The 16515-nt window shown below is 38.0% G+C and overlaps 1 protein-coding gene and 1 long non-coding RNA gene across 2 annotated transcripts in view; one reads left to right on the plus strand and one right to left on the minus strand.

Moving 5' to 3' along the window:
- LOC135733877 (G2/M phase-specific E3 ubiquitin-protein ligase) overlaps positions 1-7118 on the plus strand; it is a 35097-nt gene extending 27979 nt beyond the window's left edge. Inside the window, exons 2-5 of the mRNA XM_065252656.2 lie at positions 5777-5955; positions 6030-6202; positions 6362-6576; positions 6871-7118. Coding sequence (XP_065108728.1) covers positions 5777-5955; positions 6030-6202; positions 6362-6576; positions 6871-7118 — 815 coding nt within the window. The remainder of the gene's footprint in view (positions 1-5776; positions 5956-6029; positions 6203-6361; positions 6577-6870) is intronic.
- A 2382-nt stretch (positions 7119-9500) lies between these two features.
- Positions 9501-12388, minus strand: LOC135733854 (uncharacterized). Its single transcript, XR_010527041.1, has 3 exons — positions 10611-12388; positions 9823-10093; positions 9501-9745 (listed from the first exon to the last, which is right to left on the minus strand). It is a non-coding gene; the product is annotated as an uncharacterized lncRNA (long non-coding RNA).
- Positions 12389-16515: the final 4127 nt, after the last annotated feature.

A 16515-nucleotide genomic window follows, 5' to 3' on the forward strand; every position in this document is an offset into this window, starting at 1 on the left:
AACAGAGTAAACAAAGCCTTATATCTCCGCATCAGAACATCGTAGAGACACGGGGGTTGGTCCGTTTGACTCGTGACTCGGAGTGTAATCATTATGGGATGCCATTTTTTCCCCTAGCAACCAAATACAGTACCCTAGCAACAGAGTAAACAAAGCCTTATATCTCCGCATCAGAACATCGTAGAGACACGGGGGTTGGACCGTTTGACTCGTGGCTCAGAGTGTAATCATTATGGGATGCCATTTTTTCCCTAGCAACCAAATACAGTACCCTAGCAACAGAGTAAACAAAGCCTTATATCTCCGCATCAGAACATCGTACAGACACGGGGGTTGGACCGTTTGACTCGTGACTCGGAGTGTAATCATTATGGGATGCCAATTTTTTTCCCTAGCAACCAAATACAATACCCTAGCAACAGAGTAAACAAAGCCTTATATCTCCGCATCAGAACATCGTAGAGACACGGGGGTTGGACCGTTTGACTCGTGACTCAGAGTGTAATCATTATGGGATCCCAATTTTTTCCCTAGCAACCAAATACAGTACCCTAGCAACAGAGTAAACAAAGCCTTATATCTCCGCATCAGAACATCGTACAGACACGGGGGTTGGACCGTTTGACTCGTGACTCGGGGTGTAATCATTATGGGATGCCAATTTTTTCCCTAGCAACCAAATACAGTACCCTAGCAACAGAGTAAACAAAGCCTTATATCTCCGCATCAGAACATCTTAGAGACACGGGGGTTGGACGGTTTGACTCGTGACTTGGAGTGTAATCAGCAGTGGATGCCAATTTTCTCCATAGCAACCAAATACAGTACCCTAGCAACAGAGTAAACAAAGCCTTATATCTCCGCAGCAGAAAATCGTAGAGACCCAGGGGTTGGACCATTTTACCTGTGACTCGGCATGTAATTACTAGTGGATGCCAATTTTTTCCCTAGCAACCAAATACAGTACCCTAGCAACAGTGTAAACAAAGCCTTATATCTCCGCATCAGAACATCATAGAGACACGGGCGTTGGACCGTTTTACTTTTGGGTTCGAGTATAATCATATATTGTCCCGAGAATTTTGCCACGGCAAGCACCACTCACATTTTCTTCAGGAAATGTACCTATCTAGTTATTATTATTATTCTTCCAACCAAATTTCCGCAATTAATACGGCTCGAACCGTTTAACTTAGAAACTTCATTCAAACTCTCAAACGTGCGGACTATTCGGGAATAGTGTGCTATGACTTTTATAAGCAATCGGGGGTACGGTCTACGCCCCAGGGGCGAAAAAGCAGCCGAAAAATCCCATAGACTTAACATTGCGACAAACTTTGACGAGTCGTAGCTCAGACCTAGGATTTCACAGAAACTTGTGACTTGCCACATTTGAAGAGGCTGGCAGGCTCTGTAAGAACATACCTCACAATGGGGTGTAAGTTGTACCCCTGGGGTGTAAGAGGTCCCCAAATTTTCCCATAGACTTATAATGGGGCAGGAATCGTGCCCATATAAGGAACTAAAAACGTCCCGAATGGGATATCTTTGCAGCGCAGTGTCATAGAGACATGGGGGTGGGCTCATTTTACTCAGGCATCCAATCAGTCCCTTAGGATCCTTATTGAGCTATCAAGCCACGCCCCTAGCAACCATTTTGGGCACCCTAGCAACATCTCCCATAGACTGCCATTATAAAATGCCCAGATGGATATCTTTGCAGCACAGTGTCAAAGAGACATAGGGGTGGGCTCATTTTACTCAGGCATCCAATCAGTCTCTCACCATCCTTATTGAGGTATTAAGCCACGCCCCTAGCAACCAAATATGAGCAGCCTAGCAACATAATAAACAAAGCCTTATATCTCTGGATCCGGACATCATAGAGACATGGGGGTCGGGTCTTTGGGTCATATTAGCTTCATGCTAGCTTCATGCTAAGTCATGCTAGCTTCGTGCTAGTTTCATGCTAGCTTTATGCTAATTTTATAATAAATCTTGCTAACTTAATGTTAAATCATGCTAGCTTCATGTTAAATCTTGTTAGCGTCATGCTAAATCATGCTAGCTTCATGCTAATCATGCTAGCATCATCTTAATCATGCTAGCATCATGCTAATAATGCTAGGATCATGCTAATTTCATGCTAAATTCATGCTAACTTTATGGTAATCATGTTAGCATCATGCTAGCTTCATGCAAATTATGCTAGCTTCATGCTAATCATACTAACATCATGTTAGCTTTATGCTAATCATGATAACATCATGCTAGCTTCATGCTAATCATGCTAGCATCGTGCTAGCTTCATGCTAATCGTGCTAACATCGTGCTAGCTTCATGCTAATCATGCTAGCATCGTGCTAGCTTCATGCTAGCATCATGCTAATCATGCTAGCATTATGCTAATCATGTTAGCATCATGTTAGCTTCATGCTAATCATGCTAACATCATGCTAGCTTCATGCTAATCATGCTAACATCATGCTAACTTCATGCTAATCATGTTAGCATCATGCTAGCTTCATGCTAATCATGCTAGCATCATGCTAGCTTCATGCTAATCATGCTAGCTTCATGCTTATCATGCTAGCATCATGCTAGCTTCATGCTAATCATGCTAGCATCATGCTAGTCATGCTAGCTTCATGCTAGCTTCATGCTAATCATGCTAACATCATGCTAACGTCATGCTAATCATGCTAGCTTCATGCTAGCTTCATGGTAATCATGCTAACATCATGTTAGCTTCATGCTAATCATGCTAGCATCATGCTAGCTTCATGCTAGTCTTGCTAGCTTCATGTTAGCTTCATGGTAATCATGCTAGCATCATGTTAGCTTCATGCTAATCATGCTAGCTTCGTGTTTATCATGATAACATTATGCTAGCTTCATGCTAATCATGTTAGCATCGTGCTAGCTTCATGCTAATCATGCTAGCAACGTGCTAGCTTCATGCTAATCATGCAAGCATCGTGCTAGCTTCATGCTAATCATGCTAACATCGTGCTAGCTTCATGCTAATCATGCTAGCATCGTGCTAGCTTCATGCTAATCATGCTAGCATCGTGCTAGCTTCATGCTAATCATGCTAGCATCGTGCTAGCTTCATGCTAGCATCATGCTCTTGCTAGCATCATGCTAATCATGTTAGCATCATGCTAGCTTCATGCTAATCATGCTAACATCATGCTAACTTCATGCTAATCATGCTAGCATCATGCTAATCATGCTAGCATCATGCTAGCTTCATGCTAATCATGCTAGCTTCATGCTAATCATGCTAGCATCATGTTAGCTTCATGCTAGTCATGCTAGCATCATGCTAGCTTCATGCTAGTCATGTTAGCATCATGCTAGCTTCATGCTAATCATGCTTGCATCATGCTAGCTTCATGCTAATCATGCTAGCTTCATGCTAATCATGCTAGCTTCATGCTAATCATGCTAGCTTCATGCTAATCATGCTAGCATCATGCTAGTCATGCTAGCTTCATGCTAGCTTCATGCTAATCATGCTAACATCATGCTAACGTCATGCTAATCATGCTAACATCATGCTAACGTCATGCTAATCATGCTAACATCGTGCTAGCTTCATGCTAATCATGCTAGCATCGTGCTAGCTTCATGCTAGCATCATGCTAATCATGCTAGCATCATGCTAATCATGTTAGCATCATGTTAGCTTCATGCTAATCATGCTAACCATGCTAACATCATGCTAGCTTCATGCTAATCATGCTAGCATCATGCTAGCTTCATGCTAATCATGCTAGCTTCATGCTAATCATGCTAGCATCATGTTAGCTTCATGCTAGTCATGCTAGCATCATGCTAGCTTCATGCTAGTCATGCTAGCTTCATGCTAATCATGCTAGCATCATGCTAACGTCATGTTGAATCATGCTAATCATGCTAACATCATATTTCATCATGATAACTTTTTTAAATCATGCTAGCTTCACACTAAAACATGTCAACAGCCAGGTAAACTACTAGACTAAATTTCTTTTACATTTCTGTCAATCAGCTTTTTGCATTTTCATGCACTGGTAATTCCTTGGGAATTGCATATCTAGTTATTATTATTCTTCCAACCAAATTTCCGCAATTAATACGGCTCGAACCGTTTAACTTAGAAACTTCATTCAAACTCTCAAACGTGCGGACTATTCGGGAATAGTGTGCTATGACTTTTATAAGCAATCGGGGGTACGGTCTACGCCCCAGGGGCGAAAAAGCAGCCGAAAAATCCCATAGACTTAACATTGCGACAAACTTTGACGAGTCGTAGCTCAGACCTAGGATTTCACAGAAACTTGTGACTTGCCACATTTGAAGAGGCTGGCAGGCTCTGTAAGAACATACCTCACAATGGGGTGTAAGTTGTACCCCTGGGGTGTAAGAGGTCTCCAAATTTCCCCATAGACTTATAATGGGGCAGGAATCATGCCCATATAAGGAACTAAAAACGTCCCGAATGGGATATCTTTGCAGCGCAGTGTCATAGAGACATGGGGGTGGGCTCATTTTACTCAGGCATCCAATCAGTCCCTTAGGATCCTTATTGAGCTATCAAGCCACGCCCCTAGCAACCATTTTGGGCACCCTAGCAACATCTCCCATAGACTGCCATTATAAAATGCCCAGATGGATATCTTTGCAGCACAGTGTCATAGAGACATAGGGGTGGGCTCATTTTACTCAGGCATCCAATCAGTCTCTCACCATCCTTATTGAGGTATTAAGCCACGCCCCTAGCAACCAAATATGAGCAGCCTAGCAACATAATAAACAAAGCCTTATATCTCTGGATCCGGACATCATAGAGACATGGGGGTCGGGTCTTTGGGTCATATTAGCTTCATGCTAGCTTCATGCTAAGTCATGCTAGCTTCGTGCTAGTTTCATGCTAGCTTTATGCTAATTTTATAATAAATCTTGCTTACTTAATGCTAAATCATGCTAGCTTCATGTTAAATTTTGTTAGCTTCATACTAAATCATGCTACCATCATGCTAATCATGCTAGCATCATGCTAGCTTCATGCTAATCATGCTAGCATCATGCTAGCTTCATGCTTATCATGCTAGCATCATGTTAGCTTCATGCTAATCATGCTAACATTATGCTAGCTTCATGCTAATCATGCTAACATCATGCTAGCTTCATGCTAATCATGCTAGCTTCATGCTAATCATGCTAGCATCGTGCTAGCTTCATGCTAATCATACTAGCATCGTGCTAGCTTCATGCTAATCATGCTAACATCGTGCTAGCTTCATGCTAATCATGCTAGCATCGTGCTAGCTTCATGCTAATCATGCTAGCATCGTGTTAGCTTCATGCTAATCATGCTAGCTTCATGCTAATCATGCTAGCATCGTGCTAGCTTCATGTTAATCATGCTAGCATGGTGCTAGCTTCATGGTAATCATGCTAGCATCGTGCTAGCTTCATGCTAATCATGCTAGCATCGTGCTAGCTTCATGCTAATCATGCTAGCATCGTGCTAGCTTCATGCTAATCATGCTAGCATCGTGCTAGCTTCATGCTAATCATGCTAGCTTCATGCTAATCATGCTAGCTTCATGTTAACGTCATTCTGAATCATGATAACTTTTTTAAATCATGCTAGCTTCACACTAAAACATGTCAACAGCCAGGTAAACTACTAGACTAAATTTCTTTTACATTTCTGTCAATCAACTTTTTGCATTTTCATGCACTGGTAATTCCTTGGGAATTGCATATCTAGTTTTTTTCACAGCCTTAGAAGGAAAACTATACACACAGATAGCACGGATGATATCTGTGTGTGCAATACATGGAGGTGTGGCACCAAATTTCTTCTCGGAGAGGTTGTTTAATCAGGTGTGTGATAAACCCACTGCCCGTGCAACATTGGATGAAGTGAGTGATGTCACATTCAAAGAAAAACTACTAAAAGTGAGTCTTGCTCTGTCAGTAATAATTTATACGAATTCATGCAACATTTAAAACAGTGATTGTAATGTTTTTAGATTAAAGAAGCAAGAACTGTTGAAGATGCAAAAGCTGCAATAGAGGAGGCAGAGGACAGCCTGGCTATTGTTGGGTCTTGCAGAATCATCACAACACTGAAGCAGAGGGATGCCCTTGTGCAATCTGCTGTCAATTTCTTTGTTGAGGGCAGATTAAATGTTGCATTGCAACAGTAAGTATTTGTTTAACACACACACATTAATTGAATTACTGCTATGTGCTCAAATATATCATTCGGTACATTTTGTGGAAACAAATCATTAAGGCCTTAAAGTCAATTACCTATTTGTAGATGGTAATTTGGGAATTTTTTGAATGCCTTTTTATGCAGGTTTGTGGAGGGCTTCACCACACTTGGACTCCTCAAAGAGATGAGAGCACACCCAGATCTGTTCCATAGCATGTTTGTGAAGGATGTGAGGCCTTTGAAGGCTAGCGACCTCTCAACACTTTTCCAAGTCAGCTTTTCAGCATCAGGGACACACAAAAGAGAGCTAGAAAACCAGAACGCATGCTACTGGCGAGACTGGCTAATTGATGTTGAAGGTACAATAATTTAAGTCTGTTTTTGTTACATGCAAAATGAATTTTTTTCTTTGCTTTGTACAGCTGCTGTGAACTTTTGTGCCAAATGTTTAGTCTTATCCCTAAAATACAATACATACCTTTCTACACTTAAAAATGACTCTAAGATGTATTGTGAAAACTTAAAATGTAGTTCACAGACTGTTATGGGAATGTGTAACTATCAAGTGCCCTACATTTAGTATAAAACACCTTGTTCAAGTTACATAAACATTATTGTTGGGTATTTAAAATAAACTAAGACTTTTTTTTTAGAAGGAGAATGTGCGCCACTAACTTTGGAGAATGTGCTCGAGTTCGCATCTGGGGCTTCCACGATACCTCCCTGCGGTTTTTTCCCTCAGCCCACAATTGAAGTCTTTCCAGAAGAACTTGGCAAAATATTTCCTGAAGCAAATACGTGTGTCCTTGTTCTAAAATTACCGGTTCACAAAGACTATGATTCTTTTAAAGCACAAATGTGCAATGCTGTGCTTTGGGCACCAACATTTGGATTAGTTTAAAAGGTAACACTTTATTTTACGACCCGCAAAGTACCGCGTAATTAAACCGAATTTACAGCGTACCTATTTGTAACAACAGGGTAGGTAACCTGTAGGTATAAGGGAATAATATTTTAAGTTTGGGGTAATAAGGGGGTAAGAATATGAAGAATTATAAATTATTTATACTCTAAGTATTTTATAACAACAGGGTACCTATTGTAATATTACGTGGTATGTATGACTTAAGTCTATGGGGAAATTATGTTTTATTTATTTTTTATTGTGAATTTTTCATATTGACTACTGAATGTTGTATACAGTCAATGTCTACGAGCCACATCGGCAAATAAATATAACAGCACATCACTTTTATTTTAGTAGCCTATATTACTTGCTTTTAATAACAAAAGTCCAGCTGATTTAATGTGGTTATCTTTTTTTTAAGGTAAGTACAATAAAAATAGCAACTTATTTACCAGGAAACTCCTACATTTGCGGACATATTTGAAGTGGTGCTTTGCAATTTATTTACTGTAAACACAAGTATTTTAGCCAAATATAATTTATGCAATGGCAAACCAGAATGAAACAACAGCAGATGGTTATCCAGCTCGCGCTAAATCAAAAGACGACTACATGCGTACTGCGCAGGTGTAGAACGCGCGGCCGTCTGCAGGATGTTTGCTGGAACGCGATCCTGAGGTGAAATTTCTTTAAGAGGTTTTAAAAACGTTCTACACTGTGGAGTACTGCTGCGAGTGATGTTAGCAGGATCCGCATGCTGGATAAGGTGACTGGTTTTGTTAATACATGACTCACGCATTTCAAACAATGTTTTTCAAGAAAGTTGCTAGCTAACGGTAGCAGGTTAGCTAGCACATAAGTAAGCGTAAAGTTATTAACGTAACTGGCTCAGAAAACTCTGTTTCTGTCAAGGCACAGTGAAGAAACATTTACTGAAGGCTTTCATTTATGTTTTTTATATGTAATGCAGAACAGCATTTGTGAGACGTCAACTCATCATCCGAGTGGACAAGAACACCAACAGAGGAAGCCAAGCCGCAAAAACAATGAAAAATTGTCATGACTTTTTATTTTAAATAAAAGTTATGTGATAATAAACATTAAGTGTTGGCTTAATTATAGTGTTTTAAAGATGTTTTGAAATATGTTGTTTTAAAATAAAGATAACAATATTCTGTATGTTTATGGTATTTACCCTATAACATTTATAACAAGAGGTGAACAAAGCACCACTTTAGTTTACAGCCCGCAAATATGTGAGTTACCTGGTACATACACAGAACAATCTGGGAATAAGCCCCACTTTAGTTTACAGCCCGCAAATATGAGAGTTACCTGGTACATACACAGAACAATCGGGGAATAAGCCCCACTTCAATTTACAGCCCGCAAATATAAGAGTTACCTGGTAACTCCTGTATACATATACAGATCAAAGAGGTACAAGGTGCTATTATTTTTATTGTGTGTTATATTTTATTTGCCGACGTGGCTTGTAGACATCAACTGTAGGCTATACAAAACACTTCATCAGGTAAGTAGCAAATATGAAAAAAAAAAAATATTACACATAGACCATATTACCCATAGACGTAAGTCATACATACCACTTAATATTACAATAGGTACCCTGTAGTTATGAAATACTTAGAGAATAATTTTCCATATATTCTTACCCCCTTATTACCCCAAACTTAAAATATTGTTCCCTTATAACTACAAGTACGTACTGTAGAGGTACTCTGTTGTTACAAATAGGTACGCTGTAAATTCGGTTTAATTACGCGGTACTTTGCGGGTCGTAAAATAAAGTGTTACCGTTCAAAAATGTACCAGGTTCACTGTGCACTTTATTTATAGCTCATTTTAGAAGTTTTATAGTGCACTATTCAACATGTTAAAATTAAGCTTTTAAATCAGAACTGAGTTTTGTTGTATTTAAGCTTTTAAATAAGTTTTGAAACAAAAACATGTTGTTAGGGTCCTAGCACCTCAGTGCTCGGGCCCTATTGTTTTATTGTTATTACAACAGACCACTCTTATAAACAGTGGTTCTCTGATAGCAAAGATAATCAATTTAATGTTAAAGGGATAGTTCCCAAAAACGAAAATTGTGTCACTTACTCGCCTTCAAATATGTATACATTTCTTTGTTCTGATAAACAGGAAGGAAGATATTTTGTGAAATGTTTGTAACCAAACCATTTGTGAACCCAATTCACTTCAATAGTAGAAAAAAGGTTCCACAAACATTTCTCAAAATATCTTCCCTTGTGTCCATCAGAACAAAAATGTGTACAGCTTTGTAACAACATGAGGGTGAGTAAATAACACAATTTTCATTTTTGGGCAAACTATCCCTTTAACATTAAATTGATTGTCTTTGGAATTTGATACATCAGTTATATATACAGTCAATGTTCATCCGTTCTTTAATGATCCAGCATTTCTCGAAGAATCCGTACAGTCTCAATGTACACTGGTAGCATCTCTGCCAATGGTACAGTTGGATTTGGCAGTGTGGAAAGTTCTACCACAGACAGGGCTCTGGGAAGGTGTAGCTCAGGAATTTGAACTGAAGGTCGTTGTGGGCCTCTCCACCATCTGTTGTCATCATCTGTCTGTAATTTATTTTTGTTTATCAGGTGTAACAGTCAGATACATTATATGCAAGACTGGTTCCATATTGATTAAATACCTGAGAAATGTGTAGTGTGTGTCTATCTCTTTCTTTGCTTGACCACAGCTGAAGAGGGGACTGGTTTCTTGCAGATCTTAAGGAATGGTTGTTCCATGCTCTCTGAAATTGTTGCAGATGTGACTGGATGTGTGGCATGTAACATCTATGTAAAGCATAGAGGTCTGTCTCCTTGTCTGGATTAAGCCACCCCTCAGCTTCCAGACGAAGGAAAGTGCTGTAGAATAGATCAAGGACATTTTCAAAAACATCTCTCCATAGTCGCTCAATCCTAAAAAAAAATAAGATCAAGTGTCAGTTGTTACATATAACAACACTTTAAAAGTTAAAATTAACAGTTAATTTTATTTTATATTTACATGCAATGTAATAGATAAATGCAGTCACTGTGTTAAATTAAATTTTCTAATCAAAACAAAGAAGCTACAGTATAGGTAGTAGGTTAAATGGTCTTAAGTCTTTGTTTACTTTGGGAAAAGGCATTAGAACAAGTAATAAAATGTCAGTATTTTATTAATAGTTCCTGGACTAACAACTATTTACAAGTATCACTATTACAGCCATTTGGTCTATTTACAGTTGTCCAAGTAATTTATTAATATCTAAACTCACACAATTGTTTACATCAAATAAAAGCTATAACTGTGCTAATTCATAATGTAATTTAAAAGCTGAATTTAGTTCAAATTAGGTCGATGCATTGCTTGTAACTAACAAGAAATAGTTAAAAATGAGACGGTAATACAAATTTTAAAACTAAGCAGATACTTAATTGGAATATCAATCACCTTTGATTGTGTACACTTCTTCCTGTTGATTCCACAATTAGTCACCATGAAGCGTGCCACCAGAACGTTTTCCCCTCCCTTATCTGATCTGACTCTTGAGGGGACGCCATACTGCTCCACAGCTGACAGGAAACTTTCCAGAACAGTTTGGGCTCTGTTGTTTGTTGCTGCAGTCAGGTAAACAATGAGCCGTGAAAACCCATCAACACCACCATGCACAACTATTCTCCATCTGCAAATATTAAGAGAGAATGTATATAAGCCACTCTGCACAGCAGCTCTAACAGACACACACTGTCGTAATTTTTTTCAGGAGAATCAGAGACGGTTGAGATGTAAAATTCTCTTCAAAGTATTTTATTAAAGAATTGTGTCCGACAGCTTGAAACAATACTGGTCATAGGGTGTACACCTGGTAAAATTATAATGACCCCGTTCTGAGTTTTTCAGTATATTATATAGTGGTCCAGTAGCCCTGCCTTTCTTTCACTCTGTACTATCCCAATGCTCAGCAGACTCCTGCCTTTAGGCCCCTTAGCTCCTTCTCATAACAACTTGGTGATGCTGTGGCTTTATCTCTGTACCCTTCAAGACATACATAAATCCTCACACTCGTGGTAAAAACAGTGTCTTTGTTCTCTAACACATCATACAACAATTTTGCTATCCTTACCATGGACACCCTCATCTCCTCCAGGCCCAGCTGTGGAACAACACATTCATATGCAAGCAACAGAGAGACAACTTAAAACTTAATTCATGTAGACCTTAACCAAAAAACACATTAAAAGCATACCATATAAAACATTTATACTAATCTGTAAGATAAAACACTCAAAATTTCTCTACCATAACACACACAAACACAATAAAAACAAGATCATAAACTCGCTGTGCATCCACTGCATACATATTCTACTCAGGGGCGCCGTTAGGGGGGGTTCAGAGTATGCCAGGCATATGGGCCCATAAGTACGCTAGGGGGCCCCACCGTCATAACTTTTCCATTTTTTTATTGTACACGTTTAAATATTAACACTGTAGTAAAATGTAAAGTAAATTAATATAAAACTTCTGTGAATGACTTTGTGTTAAGTAAAAGTGAGACACTTTAAAAAAAAAAAAACAGCGTGCAAGCATGACGATGCAATTATATATTTGGCGGTTCTGGTGGTTTTTAATTTGATTGTGCGGGTATGGATATGGGTGAGTAGGCAACATTTTGGTTTGGGATCAGTTTGGTGGGTTTGCTATGCAAAGTTACCTCAAATAGTCGACAGCCCAGTTTGACATTTCAAGGTAAGATCTCACATGCCACTAAAAAGCCTTCATGCTGATCCCAAACTGTATGTTTCATGAAAAATGAAAAATATTTGTGTTAATACAATATTAGCATAGCGACTGCTGACAACTATTGCATTTTTAAGACGGACAATAACTTAATAGGCGGATTTAAAAATAGTATTTCCTAAATAAACATGAAATAGGAGAATTCTAAGCCATAATTGAGTTAAATTTTAAATGACTAAGAGCTGGTTTTAATGTAACAGCGCATCATTTTCAAAGTGAAAGTGATTCATTTTTATTCAGGTTTGCAACGGAGGTTTTGCCCAAAATAGTAAGTGCAGCTATTATAAACGCTATATCAGATGGTTTTTAACATGTATCCTAATAGAGAATGTCTGTTTTATATTTATGTTTGAGTATTGTTGTGTTTAAATATTGTTGTAATGTTGTTAATGTTTTGTTTTAATTTAATTCGATTATTAAGACTCTAATTTTAAATGCCATTAGGCGTTGTAATGGATTGAAGGCTATGACGATACAAATGGGGTTATAAGACATAATTTTAAGTTTAAATTAAGTTTTGTTTGCTTCAAATGAATTTCGTTTAATATAATTTGTCTCTTAATTTTAATCAATGTTTTGTTGAAAAGTGTTGTGAATATTAAAGAAAAAGAACATTAAAAAGAACACCGTGAATCTCATTACGTAACAAATATAAACTACTGCAATATACTACGAAATGCGAAAACATGCAGTATTATCTTTAATCGCTCTTCAAAAAACAGCCTTCAGTGCACAGAAATTAAATTTGCATGCCCATCAGCAGCACATTTGATTGCGGCATGCTTTTGACTTTTAAAAATAAACGTCATATTTAAAACTTTAGCCGATTGTGCTTGTGATTTCTGTGTCACTGGCGAAGGGCGTGCGCGTGCGAAGCGCATACTCTTAAAGATCAACGTAATATTAATTTTAATTTTGCCGGCCACGCTTTTTTGTCATGAGCGGAGGACGGAATACCACACATACAGACAACAGCAACATAAAGAGAATTGAAGTTATTTTGTGTTTTTCTGATGAATACAGTCAGTTCGTAAGAACATTTTTAAATGGACTATAAGATCATCAATATGAACTCTGAAGAATGAACTATTATAGGCTAAACATAATTGTACACATTTAGCTTCTAAAACCGCGCAGAAAACTCGACTGCCGCGAATTTCAAAGCACCTTCCATAGATTTCCATAAATTCAGAAATGCCTCCATTCATTATTCTTCTTTTAGTGATCTATTTAAAATCACGTGAATGTTTTCTGCCTTTCCAGATTAAAATGGTATTCGTTTTTCGAATAAATCATTTTTTTTGCTTCATGCATTTATTTTTAGTTGCAAATGTAAAATTAAATAAACGCACTCAACCGAGTAATTTTATATAGCTACACATTATGGTATAAAAATCAAACAATCATCTAAAGGAAGGGGCCCAAAATTCTGTCTTGCATACCCCTCTTGAAACTGTTCATTGCGCCCCTGATTCTACTAGTGTTAAAGTGTAAACTGGATTACTAATCAGCTCTTAACAACAAATACAAAAAGGGGTAAGACATTTTCTCCAAGAAAATATAATGATCTGAGTGAGACCATTATCAACATAATTCCCCCACCAAACAACCCCCATTATCTGACAATTGTGAACAGAAGTTTAGAGCATCGGATTTGGCCTACCTTATAAGCTTATGATTCCCGTCAACATGCCACAGGCTATTGGGAGCTGGTACAGAGCATAGACATTATATACGTAGACACCTCATGACGTGCTGGAACGCATCAAGCGCCGGCGCCATATTGGATGGGTCTCCTCACTGTACGCTAGCATCAGAGTCAATGGGAGTTAACGGAAAGAAAGTCATACTATAGCCGTATTTTGTGCAGCTTACGGTTGCAATAACCGGCGCAGTATTGATTCCAGAACACATGGGATTACATTTCACAAGTAAGATTGAACAATCATTTTGGTTATTTTACGTTATTATTTATAATATTATGTCAATGTTCAGCAGGAACTGGTACTCTCTCTCATGATCTCTCGCTGTTTTTTCTTCACATTTGAAGGTTTCCCAGTGATACAGGCACGAGGAGGCAATGGGAAGTTGCTATAAAACGGGAGGGTTTTGTTGTGACAGAGTCGTCAAAGCTCATAAGAAGAACAAGAGGGGAAACTCTGATTCGTTTTTGGAAACAGCCACTAGATGGCGCTTCAGTAGCGCGACCGCCATAGGAATGAAAATTCTCACAGCCAATTCATTCTCCATTCATTCATATTAAAATTAATTTAATACCTAATTACATAAAATACCCAAATACGTAAAAATTACATAAACATTTTGTACTAAAGTATATTTTACTTAAGTAAAAGTAAAAATGTAGATGTTTAATGTACTTAAATATTAAATATAAACCAAAAAATTGAAATTATGAAATGTAGTGGAGTAAAAATTATGATAATATTCTTTGGAATATAAATTTTCCAAAATAAACACTGATAAAATACAGATACTTGAAAATTTACTTTTATGTAGAAAGTAAAACACTTAAGTAGTGTCTGCCTCTGTCAATATGCCATCCTTAAAGAGCATAATACAAAGTATTTTAGGATAAAAGCAGTATTTTTCAATGTGTGGCAGCGTCCTGTATCATAACTAAATCTCTGCCGGTTATAACAACTCAAACCGTGTGAAAATCCGGTAAAAATTAGGGGAGTTATGATTATTCCTCATTAGAAATGAATGCAAGGGAGCGCACTGGAGACCCATCCAAGATGGCGGCCGCCCGTTACGTCAGCTCCAATAGGCAGCTCAGTCTACGAGGTGTCTACGTATATAATGTCTATGGTACAGAGTACACTCTTCAGCTGTGTCTGAAACCGCTCCCTATCCACTATATAGTGCACTATATCGGGTGTCGGCCATTTTGTAGTGGTGTCCGAAACCTGAGTGAACAACTTCATTCCCTACATTCATTCACTACTTTTTACCCACAATGCACTCTGATTTTGAGGGTACATTCGATGTACACTCGTTCACTCATATTTCCCATGATGCAACGGGAGACGAACGCGTAACTTGAATCAGCTGAAGGATACTGACAGTAAACACCAAACATTTTCTTGTTGTCAGTTATTTTCTACTTTTTGAAAATAAACAAATGAAAAATAATTGCGTTATCTTTTATTTTAAATCTACTACACATTTTTATTAAAAAATAAATAAACAGCAGTAAATAAATATTATAAGCAGTTGTTTTGTTCTCTTTATTATCAACTAATACAATAAACATGACAAATGTGAAAAACAGTAAGAAAGTAAACTTTACCATTTCACAGCACAATCAATAAAGCCACACAGGTGTTTTTTATGAATCTCTGCGACAGCTCTCTGACGCATGATATTTGCGTCAGTGTCCGAAATCGCTCACTCATTTTCATTTGCTGCTTCCCCATATAGTGGACTCAACTGTCATTCCCCATATAGGGAATAGTGAATGAGTGAACGAGGGAACGGTTTCAGACACAGCTTTCGTCTAACGGTGCGTAGTGAGAGCCTACGCATCAGGGTAGGGTTGCACCAGTCGTTCGTAAGTTCTTACTTAAACTGGGACGTAAAGTCCAAACTAGAGGCTTAGTAACTACTAGCTAGTTTATAACTAACTCTTTACTTAATTCGGTTGCACCATTTGTTCTTAAGGCAGAATGTAGCTAGTAGGTCGTAAGCTCTCCGTAAAGTATTGCGTTGTCGCATAGAATGACGTCTATTTTTTTTAATCCAATCACAAGCCTTATAATGGGTAAACAGGAAATAGTCTGAACAGTACGTATATTCAAACTCATTCTTGTCTCGCCTAAACTGAAAGTTAAAAAAACGTTAAAGCAAACGTTATCGAACTCAAAACATTACTCTTTTAATTAAAATATCTATCCCACACATGGAGGAGAAAACAATCAGGAAGAAATTTTAAATCTTATTTTAATTGATGGATACACAGAAAAGTAAACAGTTCTTAAAAACTCGTTGACGAACTTGCGGCTCTTCATAATTTATACGAGCTCATCGATGTGATCTAATCTGGCTGACATCTTATTCCAAGCGTTATTCATGGACAGAGGCTTCCGTAAATATTTAGTTACAACGTATTGTTACGTTTAAACTAAGTTTAATGGTGCAACGCAAAAACATTTAGTAATGCGTAAGTTGTAACTTAGTGCCCATTTACGTCGTAACTAAGCTACGTTGTAACTTACGCACAGCTGGTGCAACCGGCCCCAGAACTCCTTCAGCGTCTACTCGCCTTAACGATGCCAGTACACGGCTCCCTAAAATAGAGTAATTGCATAATAAACACTTGATCTTGTAAGACATGAATTGTTACATTTAATAAAAGCAATAAGCTCTTTTACAACAGCCTAAAACAAGACTCAACCAGTATGAGCCCCGGAACTTAACCGTTTGATAATAAACAAATGTCTGCCCACAATTTTCATAAGGCCAGTATTTTGGTTGAAAGTATTATTACAGTGCATTGAAAATGCGCTGTACTGTTCTTACTGGGCTTTTTATTATT

The sequence above is a fragment of the Paramisgurnus dabryanus genome, chromosome 3 (assembly GCF_030506205.2).
Source record: "Paramisgurnus dabryanus chromosome 3, PD_genome_1.1, whole genome shotgun sequence".
NCBI lineage: Eukaryota > Metazoa > Chordata > Actinopteri > Cypriniformes > Cobitidae > Paramisgurnus > Paramisgurnus dabryanus.